The sequence below is a fragment of the Ricinus communis genome, chromosome 3, assembly GCF_019578655.1.
Source record: "Ricinus communis isolate WT05 ecotype wild-type chromosome 3, ASM1957865v1, whole genome shotgun sequence".
Classification (NCBI taxonomy): domain Eukaryota; kingdom Viridiplantae; phylum Streptophyta; class Magnoliopsida; order Malpighiales; family Euphorbiaceae; genus Ricinus; species Ricinus communis.
Window position 1 is genome coordinate 6,565,844 of NC_063258.1, and position 22,430 is coordinate 6,588,273.

The 22,430-nt window shown below is 31.6% G+C and overlaps 2 protein-coding genes across 3 annotated transcripts; one reads left to right on the forward strand and one right to left on the reverse strand.

Annotated features, from left to right (window-relative positions):
* Positions 1 to 2,976: 2,976 nt before the first annotated feature.
* LOC8266432 (sulfate transporter 1.3) lies at positions 2,977 to 9,150 on the forward strand. Of its 2 annotated transcripts, XM_025159949.2 has the most exons (15): positions 2,977 to 3,359; positions 4,289 to 4,370; positions 4,772 to 5,139; positions 5,230 to 5,278; positions 5,525 to 5,732; positions 5,820 to 5,994; positions 6,089 to 6,154; positions 6,249 to 6,362; positions 6,459 to 6,575; positions 6,685 to 6,811; positions 6,913 to 7,199; positions 7,272 to 7,462; positions 7,553 to 7,638; positions 7,909 to 7,985; positions 8,791 to 9,150. In XM_025159949.2, the coding sequence occupies exons 3-15, from the start codon at positions 4,843 to 4,845 to the stop codon at positions 8,929 to 8,931; spliced, it is 1,935 nt and encodes a 644-aa protein (XP_025015717.1). In that variant the 5' UTR covers positions 2,977 to 3,359; positions 4,289 to 4,370; positions 4,772 to 4,842; the 3' UTR covers positions 8,932 to 9,150. The 2 variants fall into 2 exon arrangements, with proteins under 2 accessions (XP_025015717.1, XP_015583853.1); XM_015728367.3 differs by lacking the exon at positions 4,289 to 4,370.
* A 1,135-nt stretch (positions 9,151 to 10,285) lies between these two features.
* LOC8266433 (chaperone protein dnaJ 20, chloroplastic) lies at positions 10,286 to 11,299 on the reverse strand. The gene has a single exon (XM_002534109.3). It carries the CDS (start codon positions 11,297 to 11,299, stop codon positions 10,697 to 10,699), a length of 603 nt encoding a protein of 200 aa, XP_002534155.2. The 3' UTR covers positions 10,286 to 10,696.
* Between the last annotated feature and the right edge of the window lie 11,131 nt (positions 11,300 to 22,430).

Consider the following 22,430-nt stretch of genomic DNA (forward strand, 5'->3'; position numbering starts at 1 on the left):
CATTTAATTACCAAAATACCAAACTTACAAATTTTCATTAAAACTCCATTGATCGATCTAAATTGTATATAGATATTTAAGGGTATTTTAGAGCTTTAATGATTTGTTTCTATATATAATATGGTATAAAGATGTATTTTACCTCACTTTAGTTTTTCTTGTCTAAATTCAAGAAATAATGCAAAAAAGAGAATTTGAGCTAAAAACGCACCAATGAGCGTAATTGGACTGTGGCTATTAAAGGCTCGAGAATCAAACACATGGGCTATTAATAGTTTTGGCCTAGCTTAATTCGTTAAGGCTCAAAAAGGGGAGTTTGAGTAATTATTATGTAATTAGTGGATAATTATTATTTTGAGTTGTTTAGTTTGTTTATGACAATAAGGGATAAACTACAGGAGTTATGTGTGGAGAAAAAAACTCTAAAGAAGGGAATCTCTACAAGGAGTAGATGTGAATTAGAATAGGGAGTTTTTCGGCTACTGAATCTCTCAGGAGAAGGGTTCTATTATTCTCTGCAGAAAATTCTGGAGTTCATCATCTTTGACATCTTGCTAACTTGTGTTGCATCATTCTTTGAAAAATCAGAGAAGCTTTTCGAAGACGTGGATAAAGAGGACCAATCTTCTTCATTCTTTGAAGAGCCTTTGAACTTTGAGGGAGTTTTAGTTTTCTGTTTTATGAATCTTAAGTCTTTGTATTTAATTACAATGATCATTGGATTAAGCATGTTAGGCTAAGTCCCATAAGTGTTTAATTTGGCTTTTTACTTATGTATGAACCTTATATATTTTGAGTTTAATGAATGATTTCTTTTCCTTCATATGTTCATTAGTTTCATCTATTATTATTGATTGACCATCATATCAATTTAGTAGTAATATGTGTTATGAAAATCTTTAGGTTAAAAGTATTAGAGACATCATCTTTACTTTAATCTATGTTGGTATAAGAAACCTAAGTTGGATCATTAGCTTGAGTGACTTAGGGAAAAGGCACATCACCATCTCATTTGTTAAATTAGGGCTTAAGGGAATTAAGGGGATTACTAAGTAAAAGCTAGACTAAATGCTATTTTATCATATAGTTTATATTAATTATTCTAGTTGCATATTTACTTTTTGGTTATTTAATTTTTTTTATTAAACTAAGATTATTCTCAAAACATCGGCTTCGGGTGTTTATATTTACTTTCAGTAATTTGTGTGATAGTTGGTCTTTATAATATATGCTTTACAATTCTTTTTGAGATTGACCTCGTGGTGAGCTTACCCGAACTACCATTCGGTTCGTACACTTGCGAGTACTAATTTAGACACATCACCCATATTAATAAAATTATGCTTTTAATCCTTATTCCAAAATAAATTTTCAATTTAATCCTGACACATAATTAATTTAATTAATCAATTTGCTAAATATTTTCCAATTAAAATTTACACCATTAGCTAATTAAAATGTCATTTTTCCAATAATTATTTTATAAAATATTCTTTACTAATTCTTTCATGACTTTCAGTATAGAAATTAATTTATATATTCACATCCGATAAAAATTGAACGATAAAAAATATAATCTATTTTCCAAAGAAATAACTTAATTAATTCTTAAAAAATCAAACAAATTAGATATACAAAATAGCTCCCTTATTTTGTCTAACATTAAAATTTCATTTAAATCATTCCAATTAAATCAAATAAAAATAAAGTAAAATTAATTTAGCCAAGTTATAAGCTAGCCAAATTAATTTAACCCATTCGTCCTATTACGTTATAAGCTAGCCAAGTTAGAGTGTCAATTTGCCCCCTCAATGTGCAAACTAAATCTAATTTATCTCAAATTAACTTTCTTAACCATTTCACCCAAGATATTTGCAAAAATAGCCAATTACATCCCAACATAAGAAATTGTTCTAATGCCCGTCTAAAGGCAAGTGAAATGCACTTAAAATATAATTAATTTATTTTTTGATCTTTTTTTTTGCTTTCATGTATACCCATATATACCCATATATAGGCTCATCGCAATGATGATGCTAATGATAATGACAATAGAGATGGCTACTAGTGTCGGTGATGGCGATGGCAATGGCGATGGCTATTGACGATGGTATCAGTGGCGAGTGATGAAGATGTAATATGAACAATAGGCTAATGGCAATGACGATGTTGATGGTTATGGTTGTTGGCGATGACAATAATGACAATAGTCGTCATAGTGCTGGAAATGGTGATGCAAAAAGTTATTGCTTTATGAAGGAGATTGCAATAATAATGGCAACGATGAAGGCAGGCCTGCTAGTATGACTACTTGAATTTTAATGAAATATGAAACAACAATTAGTTGAGTTTTAATGAAAGATAAAAAGATTAAAAATCTCCGGTTGAAAATGGTGAAAGAAAGAGGATGAATGTTCTTTCTATTTATATTCTTTATCTTACAATTTCTTCATAATTGTCATACTTCAACTGATTTTTTTTTTTCTTTTAACTTTTGCATTGGCGCATCTCTCACACCTTTAAATAAGGAGTAAACTGGCCTATTCAGCAAATGTCTTGGGTGAAGTAGCCATGAAAGTTACTAGGCATGCATGTTGAGTTTAACCAAACTTAGCCTAGTGCTAGACATAATGGGCACAAGTCCCACCAGATATAAAATTCCTCCCTGATTTGGTCAAAACTTTTTTGGATTAGTTATCCTGTTCTATAATCATTATTATTAAATTTTTAATTAAAACTTAAAAATTTTATAAAAATAATTTTATATTTACTTTACTATTGCTTTCAAAATATAATAAATAAAAATCAAATATTAAAAGTCTTAGTAAGATTTATTTATAAATTTAATTTTATAATTAATATAATAATACGAAACTGTACAAATCAAAATTTTTCACAATTTATTTAATAAAATAAAACAAAACTGAACCAACAACGCGTGTCATATCTCGATTGGTCAGTTCCCTATATTGTGGGTGTTTTCTGCTAGGAAACTGTTTTTTTTCTAGTTACTATCACCGAACAAGAAGGCTTTAGAGAATTTCAACGCCTTCACATCCAATGAATCTAAACACTTTTCATTAACCCTTTTTTGTATTGAATCTTCATCTCAGGTTATATCCATTTTACTCTGACATTTCCCTTTTTCTATTCTTTTATGTACGTATCAATAAATATTGCTACCATGCATAAATGATTATACGAATACACTGATTAGTTAACAAGGGCTGACGATGAGGGAGAACCAGAAGGAAAGTTAATATTTTTTTCTTTCGAGCAATTACTTTTGAGAGGTTTCGAAATCAAAATCTTCACAGCTCTGAAGACGTAGCAATTCCGCTATACCCAATTGGCGAAAGGTTATATTTCATTTCTATTTTTTTTCTCTATTTTGTTTTTGTTTTTAATTATCATTTGGGTGTTAGCTTTATTTGAAACGTGTTTTTCTTTGTAGCCCATTTTGTCAATGTTTTGTGGGTTTTTGGTTTCCTGTTGTTTCTTTAGATTAAGATAGGTGTAATGGCATGATTAGTCACACTATGAATGGTTGTAATGAAAAAGTTATAATTAGACTCCAACTTCAATGAGAGAGAGAGAGAGAGAGAGAGAGAGAGAGAGAGATTTTGATTACTTTGTTTGGTAGTTGACTAGCATCTGATGATACTAGCAAATTGGCTTTTCAGGTTATTACTTGGGGTCATGAAATGGTTTTATCTTCTTTATGAAAAGCAATAGAAGAATAGAATATGTTTCACATTGGTTTGTGTGGAGATGCATGCAAGGAGGATGTTCAGGATTGTCTAAATTATTTTAACTATATTTTCTATTTAATAGGATTTTTTTTAAGTTCTAGTTCAGTGATAGAGCGTCTGTCACGTTGGATGTTTTAATACCTTATTACACAAATGATGGCTACCTTCTTTTAATATATAGTCTTTACATAGTAGAAAAAGTTTATTAAAGATAGTTTAAAATGGGCAATGCACTTTCCATGGCTGAATGCAGAGCATTTTCACCTTTTTCTCTCTTTATGATTCAAATGCTTAATTATTTGACTACTACATTTCAAAATTGAGTTAATTGCAATTCCAGCCAGGCCTCTATTAACTCGAAGTAATGGCTTATAGGACTTTCAGATGTCATTCCTAACCAACAATTGTCAAATTTAAAGTCTATATTACAAGTTTTGAGTTATGAGTACCACATTCAATCTTGAAATCTAAAAGACTAGGCATTACTTTTGTATTTGTTCTTATATATATATATGTTTGTATTTGCCTCTAAATAGGGTTCCAACTCGAAGCTCGAGCGTCGCAAGTCTGGAGACGACTCCGATACCAATTGGGCAACTATTTCGCATATTATATTAGGTTTATCTTTCTGGGCCAATGTAATGCAAATAATCTACACAAAAACTGTATATTAGATCTATAAGGAAACCAACTTGTGAAGCATATCCACTTAGCAACTAAACCACCTTTATAGAGTTAGGGCTTCACATTCAACTAAGGAATTTTGGTTGTCTGCTTTTCTGAAAAAAGTATAAATAGGAGTTTCCTCACCTTCTCCAGTCCAGACACTTCTTTAAAATGTTCTGTCCTGTAACAACATCATCTGCTAAGCTCTGTGCTTGTTTATTTTAGTCAGTAGTTCTGCTCTTTCCTTTCTTTTTATTATTTTTTTATTTTTTATATTCTATTGCTAACTTTTCCTCTGAATGCCATTTGATTCTGTCACAATGTTAGCGTTTTAAAGTAATATGTTATTCCAGGGGGGAATAATTGGAACACAGGATCTCCTGTGTAGAGGAAAGCTATAGCTATTTGCCTTGGAGGAAAAGAAATGGATATCAGTAGCGAGTCATCATCTGGTCGAAATTCTGAAAGCTTGCCTTATGTTCACAAGGTAGGATTGCCTTCTAAACAGAACCTTCTGAAGGAAATTAGTGCTACGGTAAAGGAAACTCTCTTCTCGGATGACCCTTTACGCCCTTTTAAGGACCAGCCAAGATCAAGAAAGTTTATCCTTGGCCTTCAAACTCTTTTCCCCATTCTTGAATGGGGTAGAGACTACAGCTTGGCTAAACTCAAAGGGGACCTTATTTCAGGACTCACCATTGCAAGCCTTTGTATCCCACAGGTACAGACCTTGCTTGGCCTTAATGTGTAGCTTCTGACTTTTTCGATTGTTCTTTTCCTGTTTTTAATGATGTTAGGATTTGCAAATCAGGATATTGGATATGCACAGCTTGCAAATCTTAAGCCTCAATATGGGTTATGTAAGTAAATTTTCTTCTCAGCATCCCCAAGTGCGCAAGATTTCCTCCTATATATATTCAGTGGTGAATCCACATAGGCCAATGGCGGCACCTGCCCTTTGGTCCCTGAATTTTTCCCTTATTCAAAATATTCTGGATTTCCCATCTGGCCTGTATTAGTATCCGGGGAGGGTCGTCCATTCTGTGCAGTCTTCCCTAATCTTAAGCTTGAAATTTATAATTCCTATTTTACTTTGTACAATACAGACAGTAGCTTTGTTCCGCCTCTTGTTTATGCATTCATGGGTAGTTCAAAAGATATTGCTATAGGACCAGTGGCAGTGGTGTCCCTCTTGCTTGGAACTCTACTGCAGGATGAGATTGATCCTACAAAAGACCCAGTAAACTATCTACGGCTTGCGTTCACAGCTACATTCTTCGCTGGAATTACTCAAGTTACGCTAGGATTTCTCAGGTATGCTGCTTGTTATTCCTATTGAAGATGACCATGATTATTATTAAGCCTACCCAACTTGTTTCATTGTTTAAACATGGCTTTCAGATTGGGTTTCCTGATTGATTTCCTATCTCATGCTGCCATTGTTGGGTTTATGGCTGGAGCTGCCATCACTATTGCACTTCAACAACTAAAAGGATTGCTGGGGATAAGTCATTTCACACAAAAGACTGACATAGTCTCTGTAATGCGCTCCATATGGAGTACGGTGCATCATGGTGTAAGTGATTATGATTGCCAAGGCATCTTCATGTTTTTGTTTAAATTTCTTTTCTTGTATAGTAATCTTTGTGTTTGATCTTTTTTTTTTTCAGTGGAACTGGCAGACTGTTGTTATAGGAGTATCATTCTTGGTTTTCCTTTTGTTGGCCAAGCACATTGTAGGACTTATATTCTTTCAGAATTCAGATTCTACTCGGAACTTCTGTATGGAAAATATTTGAAAACTGATGCTTATATGATGTTGGGGTGTAGGGAAAGAAGAACAAGAAACTTTTTTGGATATCTGCAATTGCTCCATTGGTCTCAGTGATTCTATCAACTTTTCTTGTTTATATCACTCATGCTGATAAGCATGGAGTTAAAATTGTAAGTTCTGTTTCGATCAAGATTTCTGCTGTTCTTTTTTTGTGCCAATTTTTCTTGTATACGGAAAACTGAAAATTATCTTGATTTGGTTTCAAGGTACATAAGATAAAAAGGGGGGTAAACCCACCATCCCTGGATGAAATATTTTTCACTGGAAAGTACCTTGGAAAAGGCTTCAGGATTGGTGCAGTTGCTGGCATGATTGCTCTCACGGTGAGATAAAAGATTTCTTGCATATAATATCTGTTTGATCTTGAGCTTGTCAAAAGTAACCTTTAATTTCTGTCAGTCAATATATGTAAAGTGTTGCTTTTCTTTTCAGGAAGCAGTAGCCATTGGAAGGACATTTGCTGCCATGAAGGACTATCAAATTGATGGAAACAAGGAAATGGTAGCATTAGGAACCATGAATGTTGTTGGTTCAATGACATCATGTTACGTGACTACAGGTTCCATAAACATACCTTATCCATTTCTCTTAAAACCGATTGGTCACTAATTCGTTTCTGGTTGCAATACTCTTACAGATATGTTTCTGATCTTCTGGCAGGATCGTTCTCTCGCTCAGCAGTAAACTTCATGTCAGGCTGCAACACAGCGGTGTCAAACATAGTGATGTCGTTAGTTGTACTATTAACACTGGAATTCATTACTCCACTGTTTAAATACACCCCGAACGCTATACTTTCCTCCATTGTCATATCTGCTGTGCTGGGCCTAATTGACATTGAAGCAGTAATTTTGATTTGGAATATTGACAAATTCGATTTCGTTGCCTGCATGGGAGCCTTCTTTGGTGTTGTGTTTTCTTCTGTTGAGATAGGACTCTTAATCGCGGTAAACATTGTATTCTACATCACACGTTCTGATTTCCTGCTTGTGATTGTTACTAAATTTTGACAGAAACAGGTCTCAATATCCTTCGCTAAAATCCTGTTACAAGTGACAAGACCAAGGACTGCCATTCTTGGAAAGCTCCCAAGGACTACTGTTTACAGGAACATTCGACAGTATCCTGAGGCTTCCAAGGTTCAAGGGATTCTGATTGTCAGAGTAGATTCAGCAATTTACTTTTCCAACTCTAATTATATCAAGGAGAGGTAATTGTTATTTTCGAGTACTTGATTCTCTCTTAATATCCCTCTCTTGTTGCTGGGCTAATAGCAAAGTACGTTACATTTCTTCTGCAGGATTTTGAGATGGCTAACTGACGAGGAAGAGAAGCTCAAAGAAATTAGCCTACCCAGAATCCAGTTTTTAATCGTTGAGATGTCCCGTAAGCAGTTCCTGAATGCGTCTACTCTTTGTGTCGTACTACTTTTTTCATCGCAATTTAAAACAATCTGAACATTTTCTTTCTACATGTATACTTTTCACTGTAATGACTCATTACACCAATCATTTCATATCATTTTCGAAGACTCTCAATGCAAGAGGCCTCATGTACCTGGGCACCCAATGTACCTACTATTTTTTTTTTTTTTTAAAAAAAAAAAGAAAAAAAACTGGGTTTTAACTGAACTGTGGGATGTTTGTGTTCTTGCAGCTGTAACTGACATTGACACTAGTGGGATTCATGCTTTCAAAGAGTTGCATAATAGTCTTCAGAAGAGAGATGTTCAGGTATGATTCTTATTGCTAAAGTATTAATTTGACTTACAATGTAGCATGCTTTTTCTAGCTTCCTAAAATGTGATTTCTACAAATTCTGATATCAAGTGAAAGCTAGGAATCGAAAATATGAATAAAGATTGATGTAATTAGGGACTAACTCAAAAGTGGTATAATAATCAGATAGCTATTAGTAATAATAATTGCTATTGATAAGTAGATAGCTGTTAATTAAATAGCTATTATCTATAGATGCATCCAGTAAAGATAATTTACATCAATTAATGATGTGACAATACTTAAATAAGATTGATTTTAACTTTAGACATGTAAATAAAAAAAATACTTAAAAATCAATTATTCTAATTTGATATCATTAATTAATATAGCTATTATCTAGGATGGTAGCCTAGAAGTTGAATAGCTGTATTAATTAAACGGTAGTTTTTGAGTCATTTATGCCTCATATAAGATCATTAATACAACATTTTGGTTGAGTCTCTTATTTGGTTTTTTGAACATTTCACAATGAAAGAGAATTCATATGGTTATTGCCTAATGAGGGTCGCTATCACTGGCCGCCCTTCTTAACTAATTTTTTTCAAATTTATTTATTGATGATATAGTAAATAGAGAATTTAATTAAAAATTAAATAGATCACAATATAATTTAATTAATATAACGGACCCATAAATATATACAAATGATTAAGGAACTATTGTGTTAATGGCTTATAACGCCTATATATAGATTATCATGCTTTGCACCTATCGTTTGAAATTTAGAGTAGCATCAAATTAACTAAGCTTCCTGCAGCTTGTTCTAGCAAATCCAGGGCCAGTCGTTGTGGACAAGCTCCATGCGTCTAGGCTAGCAGAGCTGATAGGAGAGGACAACATCTTTCTCACTGTTTCAGATGCTGTCAATGCATGTGCTCCTAAGTTGGAGGAAGTATGAAAGTAATATATAACATTACATTTGATTTCCAAGAATTTAAAGGCTTTACAAGAACTGAACCAAGAGTTGATCCCCAAAGAGTAGCATATATTTGGAAGTTGGTGTTCTAGTTTGATCATTTTTCTGCAACAAAATTGTAAATATCTAGTGTAGAAAACAGGATGGGAATTGCAAGTTTGAAGGAGAACTCGAGGATGCAATGCTTTTTTCCTTTTCTTTTTTTCTTTTGTTTTCTTTTGGTTGCTGCTATTATAGGTCTAGCCCAAGGAATTTCCATGTGATTACAAAATAATGTTACCTTCTTTTTACCTGCAATTCTAGCAAAGAAATTAAAATTAATAATTCTATATTTATAATAAATCAAAATGTAAAATTACATATTAATTATCAAATTATTATTATCATTATATTTTTTGAGCTCGCTCATGGTCCAATTAACAACCAATATTTACAAGCTTAATAAATATATCAAAATTTATTTTAAAATCGGCTCATTTATTAAACTAGCTCGATGAAGTTCTTATTGAATATCAAACTCAAAGTAGGATATGAAAGACTTAGTTGGTTTACAGCAATACCCCTCTACGCGACTTCAAAGTTATCACACGTCAGTGTTAGAGAGGAATAGATGGTTTATATTTTGGACAAGGAAGATCAAGATTTTTCCATAATTAAATTCATCACAATCTTTATAAAGATTATTGTGCACACATATATGGCAAGTAATTCAAAAATTATTTGATGTAATATTTAAATGATTATTAGGATGATCAATCTAGAGGAAAATATGAATATAAAAGAATCAGGCTCTCTCTATTATTATCAATCAGCTTTTACCCGCAGCTATTTCAGCCCTCAAATGTAAGCATAAGTTATAGCCAAGAATGCATCAGGCTGTGTTGCAATGCAGGAATATTAATTACTTTTGTTACATATTTATAACCCATTTCCAGCAAGTAATGGGAATCAATATTTTACAACTAAATAAGAAGATAAAATCAAGAGTTATGAAGATAGTAAAATGCACAAAAAAGGGGTTAATATCCTTAATATATATGACTAATGAACAAGGAGATTATAACTCTTTCACAAATATAAATTGTCGGATTAGATTCCGACGCTATATTTGGTTTATAAAATAATCAAGATATAGAACAGTTATTCGAGTAAAGAATAATACTTTTTTAGCATAACCATTCCTTAATTTTGTAGATTTTCTATTCCATTTAAAAGAAAAAAAAATTGCCTATTTTGTATTTTAAAAATATCATATTTTCTTATTTATTTATCTTAAATTCATTTAAAATCATCTTTTATTATTTATTATTATCATCCTTCTATTCACCACTACAACCATCACCACCACTATCATAGTGTTTACACATTAATTTGTATGATATTTAATTATAATTCTGTTATTGAATAGTTAATGTAAGCTCATGAATGAAAGGGTGGCTTACAAATTATTTAGAAATAGCTTTATAATTACTGTTTTATTCTATATCTATACCATTCCATATAAACCAAACATGGCGCAAGAGTAGTTACCTTAATTTTATTTTTATTATAAATAAATAGAGGGATAAGGAGTATAAAAGAAGTGCTCCAATTTCATTCAATAAATTCTAAAAAAAATGAGAAAAAATAATAATTCAAAAATCAAACAATTTGTTTGATCGAATAAATAAATAAATAATTGATAAAACATAAAAGAATCAATAATCAATAAAAGAAATAAAAATAATTAAAACCAAAAACTTATTGACTAGTCTTTGTTATGTTTTTGAGTCCTCATCCGACTAGCCCAAGAACCCTCCCTTTGAGCCATACGGTTCTTAGACCTTATCTTCAACTCAACAAGCTGATCTCTCCATCTATTTCTTGTAGCTAAAGAATCATTCCTTGATGCCCTAAAACCTCTTGTCATTCCCATCAACAGCCCATTATCATACTCTTCACGTAACACAGGATCTGACAGTGTCTTATAAGCCTTTTGCACTTGCAGAAACATCTCTGTAGACTCTTCCTTGGTCATTGAGTGGCCGTGGCAAACATCAGGATGATATCTCAGAGCCATGTTTCTATAAGCTTTCTTTATCTCTTCTAGGCTTGATTCTTTAGGGTTCAATGAAAGGACCTTGTACAAGTTGGTATCATTATTAATAATGATGGTACTGGTGGCTTTGCATGAAATCAATTTATGAGGAATTTGATGTTGATGTTGATGATGTTTACTAGGGTTTGGAAGAGAAAGAAAGTGCTTAGAACTTGTTAGAGTAATAGCCATATTTGGGTTTGTTTTGGTGCTTGCTTCCGCTATACAGATATACATGGCAAAATCATTGTCATTATTACATTTTTGAATCATTTAAGTCATTGTGCTTAATACGGGGATATTTAATTTATTAGAACCTCTTATTCACCAATAGATTCTTAGTGCATAATGTTGATACCAATATCATATACGTGTTAACTAATTAAAATGTATAAATGTGGGTGCAACAAATAGTAATATTTTACTAATGAGCTACCTAATCAGTTGCGTAAGCGGCTTATATGTATTCTGATTGTTTTACGAATTAGCAAGAAAAAGATTATATGTATTTTAAATTTTAATACTACTTTATATATTTCACTGTTCTATAGTAGAGTGTAGTACATCCGAAATAGTTAAAATAAATTCAAATTTTTTAATACTAAATAAACTAAATTCATAACTACTTAGTCGTGAAATTTAGAAATATTTTGAGAGTACATTAATACCATAATATACATGATTAATTAAATATCAATTTACAAAATTACTATTATTCTGATTATCTTAGAATAATATCTATCTTAGAATAATATCAAAAAGTGAAAATTTTAATTCTTCAAATTAAAAAAAAATATAATAAATATAATAATAACGTCTACGCAATATGCAATTAAATGACTAGTTAATAATTAATTTTTGAGCTAGCTGATGACCCGCGTTTACAAATATAGGAAACCAAGTCATCAATTCATGGGTAAGCTTAATTATTAAATGTAAATTGTAAACTAAGATAAAATTATATTCTAATTAGTTTTATATTGTGGAATAGTTTAACGTATTACAAGAATATAAGTAAAAGGAGGATATGACTGGTTTTGGTTTTGGATTGATATGAATGTTTGGTTTCTGAAATTGATAAGAAAGGGTGGCTACCGTTGCATCCAAAGCATTAAACGCGCATTCCATATGGTAAGCATCGAGGCAAATGAGTTTCAATTTTTCATGTCATTGGTCAAAGCATTGTAACAACAATTTGTATTTTTATTTTCCTTGTCTATCCTTTTCATCTATCAGACATGATTTATAATTAGTTAATAATTAATTGTTGCTTGAACCCTGTTAAGATTAATTAGAGTTCAAAGTGGTAGTGAACGGGAAGCTTAATTTTAATTTAGGAAAAAGACTCAAATTTGCTCCTAACGTATAATTACTGGTGCGGATTAGCCCTTCAAGTTTGTTTTTTTAGCCAGTTGCACACAATATCTCACCGAACGGAGTTTTTAAGCCTCTCTTTAGAACGGAGCTGAAGAATGTTAAGTTCAAAATATATAACCGTTACTAGGACCCATATTTAGGAACCAACTTAATAAAAGCGAGACACGTTTGCTAGGCTTCTTTTCCTTATGATATAAAAAATAATTAATGGTGGGAGTTATTGTCCTGTACTAACTAGGGATTGTAACTTGCTGTAAAGAATCCCAACAACCAACCTAGTGTAACTGTAAGGGCTAAATCGATCGATTGAAGCTCGTTTTTTCTAATCCTAAGACATACTGAAATTACTATTCAACTATATAGCAAGAAAGTGAGTTACGGTTGTGTTTAGGTGTATACTGTGTTTGCAAGTTGGAGTTACCAGGTATATTAAAGCAAAACATGTGGGTCTCATTGTTTTATTCTGTTTTGAAATGTAATTGCTTTTTAATATTATATGTTGAGTTGTCCCCTTCGAAATAATGGTCCTCACGTGGTGTAAAGTGAGTTAAGTATTGCGATTGCTTTAGCATTGCTTTAATACTTAAGCTATATGTGGTTGTATACACTACGTCTGCTTGCTGTCATAAGAAAATGATTTTAAAGTTATTTTTTTATTTTATTTTATGCAAAATGTCCAATGTTGTAAATCTGCGATTTAACTATGGTGGTAGATGGCAATTACATCCAAGAATTGATTATCTAGATGGTGATATTGATATACTATATGATTTTGATTCTGACTTCCTATGTCATGTACATATTAAGGATAGATATAGGAATTGCTTGGGTATGCAAATGTGGAACATATTTTTGTACTTGAACCTGGAAAAGAAATGGAAGATGGATTGTATTTAGTTGAAGATGATGAGGGAATTAGGAGATTTTTGAATTACATGAGCAAATACAATTGGGTAGGAGAACTAGATTTCTATGCTGATAACTCCAAAGAATTTCAACCAAATATTATGGGAATTGAATGGAATATTGATATGGATGCATCTACTGCAAATATTAACAATGAAATGCCTACACAGAGTAGCTATTTCAATCCAAATAATAGAGCTGATGCTAGTCAACCTGAGTCTATTGTTACTGAAGAACCTGTTAATAGTACCGGACCTACAAATTATATTAGCAATAAGGAAGAGGATGGTGAAGATGATAGTGCAAACATAAATGAAAATGATGGAAGTAAAGAATCTAGTGATGAGGAAACTGATCCTGAACAGTCTGTAGAGAGAGATGGCGAAAACTCTGGATTTAGCAGTAAAGCCATTTCATGCTTGGAATGACCTTTGCTAATGCTAATAAGGCTAGACACGCAGTAGCAAACTATGGAGTAGCTCTAGGTGTTAAGCTAAAAATCAATTCAAATGAACCATTTAGACTTAGGGTTAATGTATAAATGAGGAAAGCTGCCCTTTTGTGCTTTTCATTTCAAAAGATGGCGAAAACTCTAGATTTAGCAGTAAAGACACTAATACTTGAGCATAGGTGCTTTAGGGATTTCTCACTTCCTAGTGCTACTGCTAGGTTTTTAGCCAATTATTTCAAGGGTAGGATTTACAAAAATCCTTCAATAAAGATAAAACAAATGAAAGATGATGCAAAGAGCTTGTTAAAAATTAATGTTAGTCTGGCTAAGTGTAAAAGGGAAAAGAAGATGATAATCCAAGAAATGGATGGGAGTTTCAAAGTGGAGTTTGGTTATTTGGAAGCATATGCAGTTGTACTTAAAAGAAGCAATCTTGGTACAAAAGTAGAGATTGAGTTATGTAAGGAAGCAATGAAAGAAGGAAGAAGGGTGTTTAGGAGGATGTTCTTGTGTTTTGATACTCTTAAGAGGAACTGGAAGAGTGGATGGAGACCTATCATAGGTCTGGATGGATGTTTCTTAAAGGGGGTTACTAAAGGCTAGATTTTTACTGTAGTAGGCAAAGATAGTGATGATCAGATGGTGCCTATCGCATGGACAGTGATAGACAAAGAGAATAAGAATAATTGGAGATGGTTTTTGCATTGGCTAAAGCAAGAACTTGAACTTGGAAATGGAGCAGCCTATACTATAATCTCTGACATGCAAAAGGTGAGCATTTTTCATTTTCTTTCCATGTATTTATTGGGAAAAGGCTCAAATTTGCCCCTAACGTATAACCTCTATGGAGGGCCAATATACATAAGTGGTTGTACGTTAGGGGCAAATATGAGCCTTCTCCCTTATTTTTTATTTAGTATACATCTTTTTACAGTTGTAGTATTGGTTACTCTTTTATGCTTTAGGGTCTCATTGATGCTGTGGAGCATGTCTTACCCCTTGCTAAGCATAGATGGTATGCGAGGTACATTTACTCCAACTGGTTTAAGCAATAGAGAGGGGGGAAATTCAAGAAAAAGTTTTGGATTTGTGCTTGGAGCACATTTGAGGAGGAGTTCAAAGATAATTTAGAGCTTCTTGGTGAAGTGTCAAAGAAGGCAGCAGAAACCCTTCTAAAATATCCACCCCATTGTTGGTGCAGGGCCTATTTGTCTAGCAAATCCAAGTCATACATGGTGGACAATAACATCTTTGAATGTTTTAACTCCTGGATACTAGAGGCAAGACATAAGCCTATAGTTAGTATGTTAGAGGAAATAAGGCTACAAGCAACGAATCGAATTAAAGAAAAAAAATGGTTAACAGGTGGATTAATGACTGGAGTCCAGCTTGTATGGCTTTATTCCAAGATAATAAAGAAAATGCTTCAGGTTGCAGAATAGTGTTTAATGGTTAGGATGGTTATGAGATTTGGGAAGGTAACAATAAGCACACAGTCTTTTTAGAAAGAAAGTTGTGCACCTGTAGGGCAAGGGATCCTATAGGAATCCCATGCCAACATGCCATTTGTGCTCTATATCATTCCAAGCTTGATCATTTTTCATATATCAGTCATTTTTATCATAAGTCAACTTATCTAGCCTCATATCAGTTTCCATTATTGCCAGTCCCTGCTAAAAGGTTTATGAGATGTGAGGAATACTAGGGAATAGAACATCCTCCATTGACTTAAATGTCAGGTAGGCCTAGAAAGAAGAGAATTCGGGAATCAAATGAGCCTAATACAACCAGTAAAATTAAAAAGCTTACTAAGAAAGGCAAGAAACAGAGTTGTGGGTTATGTACAGAAGGACATAATAGAACCAAGTGTCCAAATAAGAACAAGAAGGTAAAATACATAGTTTTACATCACATTGAGCATTTATATTATCTAATTTTTGAAATTCTAATGAGTGCAATTGTTTGCCTTCAACTTTATAGGGAACAACAGCAAGTGGTCCAAATAAGCACACCAAAGAATCGCCCAAAGAAGAACAGCAAGAATCGGTCCAGAAGCACACCAAAGAATCGGTCCAGGAAGCACACCAGCAACTGGTCCAGGAAGCACACCAAAGAATCGCCTTCAAAGAAGCACAATAGCAACCGGCCCAAAGAATCGCTTCAAAGAAGCACAACAAAGAACTACTTCAGTAAGCACACCAGCAACTGCTCCAACTAGCACATCAACAACTGCTTCAGCAAGCACAACAACAAGTGGATTTGAATACAGGATGAACAATATATAATGTCAGGGAACTTTTTATACTTATTTTTTCTTATAAATATTAGTTTGTGGCATGTTTGATCTGACATTTTGACATTCATAGCCTGGATAAACTACTGAAAGAGTAATTAGTAAAGGTCTACAAGTAGAGAAAATGGAAACTGGTCCTTAAACTAGGTTCCCAATACTATGTGAAAGAGACTTCAAAAGAAGCAAAGAGAAAATAGATGCATCATCCATTACAAGGACAATTAAATTCACTGGAGATGGTTCATAAGTTACATTTGCTACTAACTTGCCATTTGAACCTCCAGGACTGCAATGGAGAGGAGGAGTTGCAATTACCTCTTCACAGTTGCAAGCTCAAAAAGAGCAACTAATAGGTAGACAGAAAAAGAAAGGCAAGATAGTTAGTGATTTTTCATCGAATGACTATTCATCTATTTATTTAAATGTAAACAGCAGCAAGAAAGAAAGTTCTATGGAAAAACGGCGGTTCAATTTGATCTTATCCAATATGGAATTAGGATACAGGTGTAGGCTAAGTCAATCGATAGATAGTTTCAGTCCTCTTGAAAATACCAGTGTAAGTGAAGACCCAATTCTAAATGATACAGATAAAAACACCCGTAGTGCTCTACAACAGACCAATAGTTTACTATAAATTATTAGTTTGACTAGAGCACATTTTCTATATTTTTTTGCTACTTTGGTGTTTTCTGCCTTAGAGCTAGCAATATCTTTTTTTGTATTTTGTTGCTACTTTGGTGTTTTGTACCTTAGAGCTGCCATGTCTTTTTAGTTTTATTGCTACTTTAGTGTTTTATGCCTTAGAGCAAGCATTATCTTTTTGGTCAATATTTAACTGCAGTAACAGGTGATGCCAGTAACTTTTGTATATTATTGCTACTTTGTTGTTATTTGCTTGTAAGCAAGTGGTGTTGATACTTTAGCTCAATATTGACTGCAGTATGCCAATGTCATTATTTTTTGCTCATTGGTTATGATTATGAATGTCGTTTAGCAAATCTTTTCCATTTACAACAATTCATTTCAGTGTATAACTAGTGTTCAAATCAAGTGTCATAATTTCATTTTATCAAACCATTAATAAAATTACACAAATAATAGTTTTGCTCCAAGCAATTACCACAACTAATTTCATTTCACCAAATCCTTATAAGCAATCCAAGCTAATAATGCAATTAACAAGATAACAAAATCATTTTTCATCTTTGTGTTTTCATGTTGAAGCTGTTCAATTTCTATTTCTTTGGTAGCTTTCAAATTCCTCAGCTCAGTCCACATCTTTTCCATTTTAGTTTGCAAATCTCTTTCATTTCTTCCCTTTCATCTTTTTCTCTATCTTCACAATTTGGACTTTTACAGCACTTTCGAAACTTTCTCCATTCACATAATCTTCGACATCCAAATTTTCAACCTTCATAGAACCTTCGACATTCATCAAACCTTCAACATCCAGGACTTTCAGCATTCACAAAACCTTCGACATTCACAGAACCTTAGTGTCATTGCTTCCTGTGATTGTTGATCATGGCGATGTCAATGTTAATTGAAATCAATTTGTTAATTTAGGGTTCCTTGTTTTCTATGAAAAGGAGAGTGATGAAAGAAGGGGAGATGGTGATGGAGAGTAGTTTTTCTTTGGAAAACCATTGGATTGTAGGTCCTACCATTTGCCACCTCAGTTGCATTTAATGGAAGTTTCTTCCGTTCTTCAGCTCCATTCTAAAGAGGGGCTTACAAACTTTGTTTGGCGAGATATTGTGTGCAACTGGCTAAAAACAAATTTGGAGGGCCAATCCGCACCAGTGGTTATAATTAATTCTGACTTTGAGTCTTGTAGATAAAATTAGTTCATATCTGATGTACCACGTAAATAACAGAAAACTTATTTCGCACTATTCCAATGTCTTCAAGTTGGTGAGGAACTATATCTTGTTAGCAAATTCACAAAAAATGTTATATCAGATCTTGTACAATTAGCAAGATACATTAATGCTTTAATAGCATTAAGATATGGTACTTCTGGATCAAGTATTTCTTCACCATCTCCTCGAGAACGAAAATGGTCATTTTTCACATCCATGTGTCTAAAAATCATAGGAGAACTCATTAATGAGATTTATCCATATTAAAATGTTTCAATATCTTTTCACTATAAGTTGACCGATGAATAAAAATTCCTCTAAATAAATGTTCGATCTGCAGGCCGAGATAAAATTTTATTTGTTCCAAATCTTTCATTTCAAATTCATTTTTTAAATAATTTATTATTTTCGTCAACTCTTCAGGAGTGTCAATGATGTTTAAATCACAAACATAAAGTGCAATTATAGCAAAATCAGAATTTGTTTTCTTAATGAAAATACATTGACAAATTGAATTGTTAGTATATCCTTCCTTCAAAAGATATTTACTTAGGCGATTATACCACATTTGTCCAGATTGTTTGAATCCATAGAAGGATTTGTGTAGCTTAATTGAATATATTTCTCATAGTTTTAAGCTACATGTTTCAGGCATTTTTAATCCTTCAAAAACTTTCATATAAATGTCATTATCATGTGATCCATATAAATAAGCTGTAACGACATCCATAAGATTTATATGAAGTTGTTCTAAACTTGCCAGGCTAACTAAAAATCTAAATATAATTGCATCCACTACTAGAAAATAAGTTTTTTCATTATCAATGCCAGGTCTTTGCGAGAACCCTTGTGTTATAAGTTATACTTTGTATCTCAAAATCTCATTTTTCTCATTGCGTTTACGCACAAAACCCATCTAGCATACTGACTTAATATCATCAGGTATTAAAATAATGGGCCTAAAGACTTGGCAGTTTTTATAATGAGTTCAATTCTATCTGGATTGTATCTTTCCATTTAAGCCAATCATTTCTTTTTCGATATTCAATGATAGACTTATGTTTAATATCACTTTCTTTTGCAATATCAATTGCCACTATATATGCAAATACATTGTGGATAATAGTTTCACTTCGATTCTATCTCTTATCTGAAGTGATATAGTTGATTAATATCTCATTATTTTTATCATCTTCATGCACTTGAACCTCTTCCGAGGTTACTTGTTCATCTATCTCTTTTGTGATAGGCTCTTCAGGAACATCAATTATGGGACTGTCACTTGGTTTATTTTCTTTCCTTTTCTTTCTTGAATATTTATCCTTGGAACTAGGTGGTCTACTATGCTTCTGCGTGTCATGGACTTATTTGCTATAATATTAACATGTTGTCCTACTGGGACATTAATTCTAGCTGGAGCATTTTCAACTGGTATATTTAGTAACTCTTTTTCGATCATAAAATGCATCTGGCAATTGGTTTGCAATACTTTACAAATGAATGATCCTTTGAACTTCTAGTTCACATTTTTTTGAATAAGAATCAAGATGATTTAATAATGGCTCATTCCAAAAAAATTAATATTTCTCTAATTGCTTGTTCTCTCCCCCCAACTTAGGAAACAAAGCCTCATTAAAATGACAATCATTAAATCTCGTAGTAAAGACATTCCCGTTAATGGCTCAAGATATTTAATTATAGATGGAGATTCATATTCAATATATATTCCCAATCTCCTCTGAGGTCCTATTTTTGTGCGATGTATGTGGTCAATTGGACATAAACAGCACATTCAAAAACTCTCAAATGGGAAATATTTGGTTTATGACCAGAAACCAACTATAATGGAGAAAATTTATGATATATAGTTGCCCTTAAGCGAATAATAGTTGTTGCATGTAAAATTGCATGTCTTCAGGTAATTATTGAGAGATTTATTTTCATAAGCAGTGGTTTAACTATTAATTGGAGATATTTAATAAAATATTCTGCTAGACCATTTTGAGTATGAACATGAGTTACTGGATGTTCAACAGTTATTCCAATTGACTTGTAATAATTATTAAAGGCCTTAGATGTAAATTCAACGGCTTTACCAAGATGAATTGTCTTAATAGTATATTTTGAAAACTATGCTCTTAATCAAATTATTTGAGCAAGTAATCTGGTAAATGCCAGATTTTGAGTTGATAATAAACATACATGTGACCATCTTGTTGATGCATCTATTATCATCATAAAATATTTAAATGGTCCACATAGTGGATGAATTGGTCCATAAATATCACCTTGTATACAATCTAGAAATCTAGGTGAATCATTTTGAATTTTGCTCTGTAAAGGCCTAATATTAAACTTTTCTTGAAAGCAAGCTGAACATGAGAATTCATTAGATTGAAGAATCTTCTGGTTCTTCAATGAATGGCCATAAGGGCTTTTAATAATTTTTCACATCATTGTTAATCCAAGATGACATAATCGATCATATACTAAATAAGAAAAATATTTGGGTCTATAAACTTCTGATTTACTACCAAATTTGTTTCAATAATACACATATATATATAATATAAGCCAGAAGAGAAAGCATGTAATTTCTTCAAAATACATTTTTTTTCCATTGTAAAGGTTGTAATATAGAGATATTCAATATTTTACACGTTTCTAGTTTCAAAATGATATCCATTTCGGCAAATATTTTTAAAGCTCAATAAAAATTTCTACAAAATTTTAGGGCGAATAATGCATTTTTAATAAAGAAATATATACCTTTTAGATAGTAATATATTTTCTCTTGCGGAGCCTTCAATTATTCTTTTACTACCAGATATTATATTGATATAAGTTCTCCTATTGCTAAGTGAGAAAAATATTTATTATCTCTAATATGGTGTGTGTGGTAGCACTGTCTGTAAGACATAAATCTAAATCATTTGTTCTTAATCTTACTAACAATTAAGTAGGATCCATAACATTTTATCTTTCTATATAAAGAAAAATAAATAACACGTCAATTAGTATTAATTTTTTAAAGACTAATATATTTAATTCTTCAGGAACATAAAATATTAATTCCTTAATAAATTGGGATACTAGATTTCAAGATACTTAGTTCTTCAGGAACGTATGATCAAAATTCTTCAAGAATTTATACTTTTAGTTACTTTTTTATTTAGTTATTCAATAACTAAAACTAATATTAATTCTTTAGGAACTATAATTTATAATACAAGTCTTCCAAGAACTAAAATTTATGATATAAGTACTTCAAGAATTAAGATTTATAATACAAGTTCTTGAGGAACTAAAATTTATAATATAAGTTCTTCAGGAACTAAAATTTCTAATATATGTTCTTCAAAAATTATATATCACTAGTTCTTCAGGAATTAAAAGTTATAATACAAGTTCTTCATGAACAAAAAATTTATAATAGAAATTTTTCATGAACTATATATAACACTAGTTCTTTAGGAACTAGAAATTAATTAACATTAATTAATATCAGATAATATATCTATAAGAAATTAATTAAAATAAGATAGAAATAAAATAAAACTCTCATCCTACAAAGTATATAGATAAAATTATAATTGTATATAAATTAGTATTTGGCTAAAACAAAGAAATTTAGTAGAAATTCAAAAGTCACAAAACCAAAATAAAGAAATTGGTGCTACATATTCATTAGGACTACCAAAATGGTTCCCTGTGAATTCAATAAAGATAGAGTATAGCTTCATATAAATTTTAATTTTTTCTTAAATATGAAAAGAAAAAAGAAACTCAATCTTGAATCTTATTTTAAGCAACGATGCTGATAACATGTTGTGAAATAAAGAATAAGAAGAAGAATAAAGAGTATTGTAAAATAAAGATTAAGAACAAAGTAAATAAAGAGAGAAGGGAGGTAATTTTTCTATATCATTCTATTGATTGTAACACTTATTTATAGGTGTAAGAGATTACATAGATTGAATTCTATTTGCATAAGAAAATCTATCTATAAACATAATGATAGACATCTAATATAACCCAAACATTTTAATATTATCATAACATTCATATATTCTTTTTCTAGATAGCATTTTCTATGTTGTTTTAACTATTTTTCTTAATTTAGCTATAATGTTGTAAGAAACTTCGTCTTAACTTTAACTTTTTCTCTTCCATCTCTTAAGTAGCTCAATATCCATCCTTTGGGCGAAAGTCATTTTACATAAATAAAATATTTATATAAATTAAAATTAATATGAATATTTACAATATTATTAAAAATAAATTATTTAGATATAAATATAAATTTATATAAAAATATAAAATTGATCTTCTTAATATATAAAAAAGCATTAAATTTTTAATTGGAATAAAGAAATAATTATGAATTATTTTACAAATTGAAAGTTTTATTATTTGAGAATTATAAATTTTGTAATATAATTTTAGAAATAATTTTTTCTTAAACTTTCTTACTTGTATTTTAATTATATTTTAAGGTGAAAGTAAAATATATAA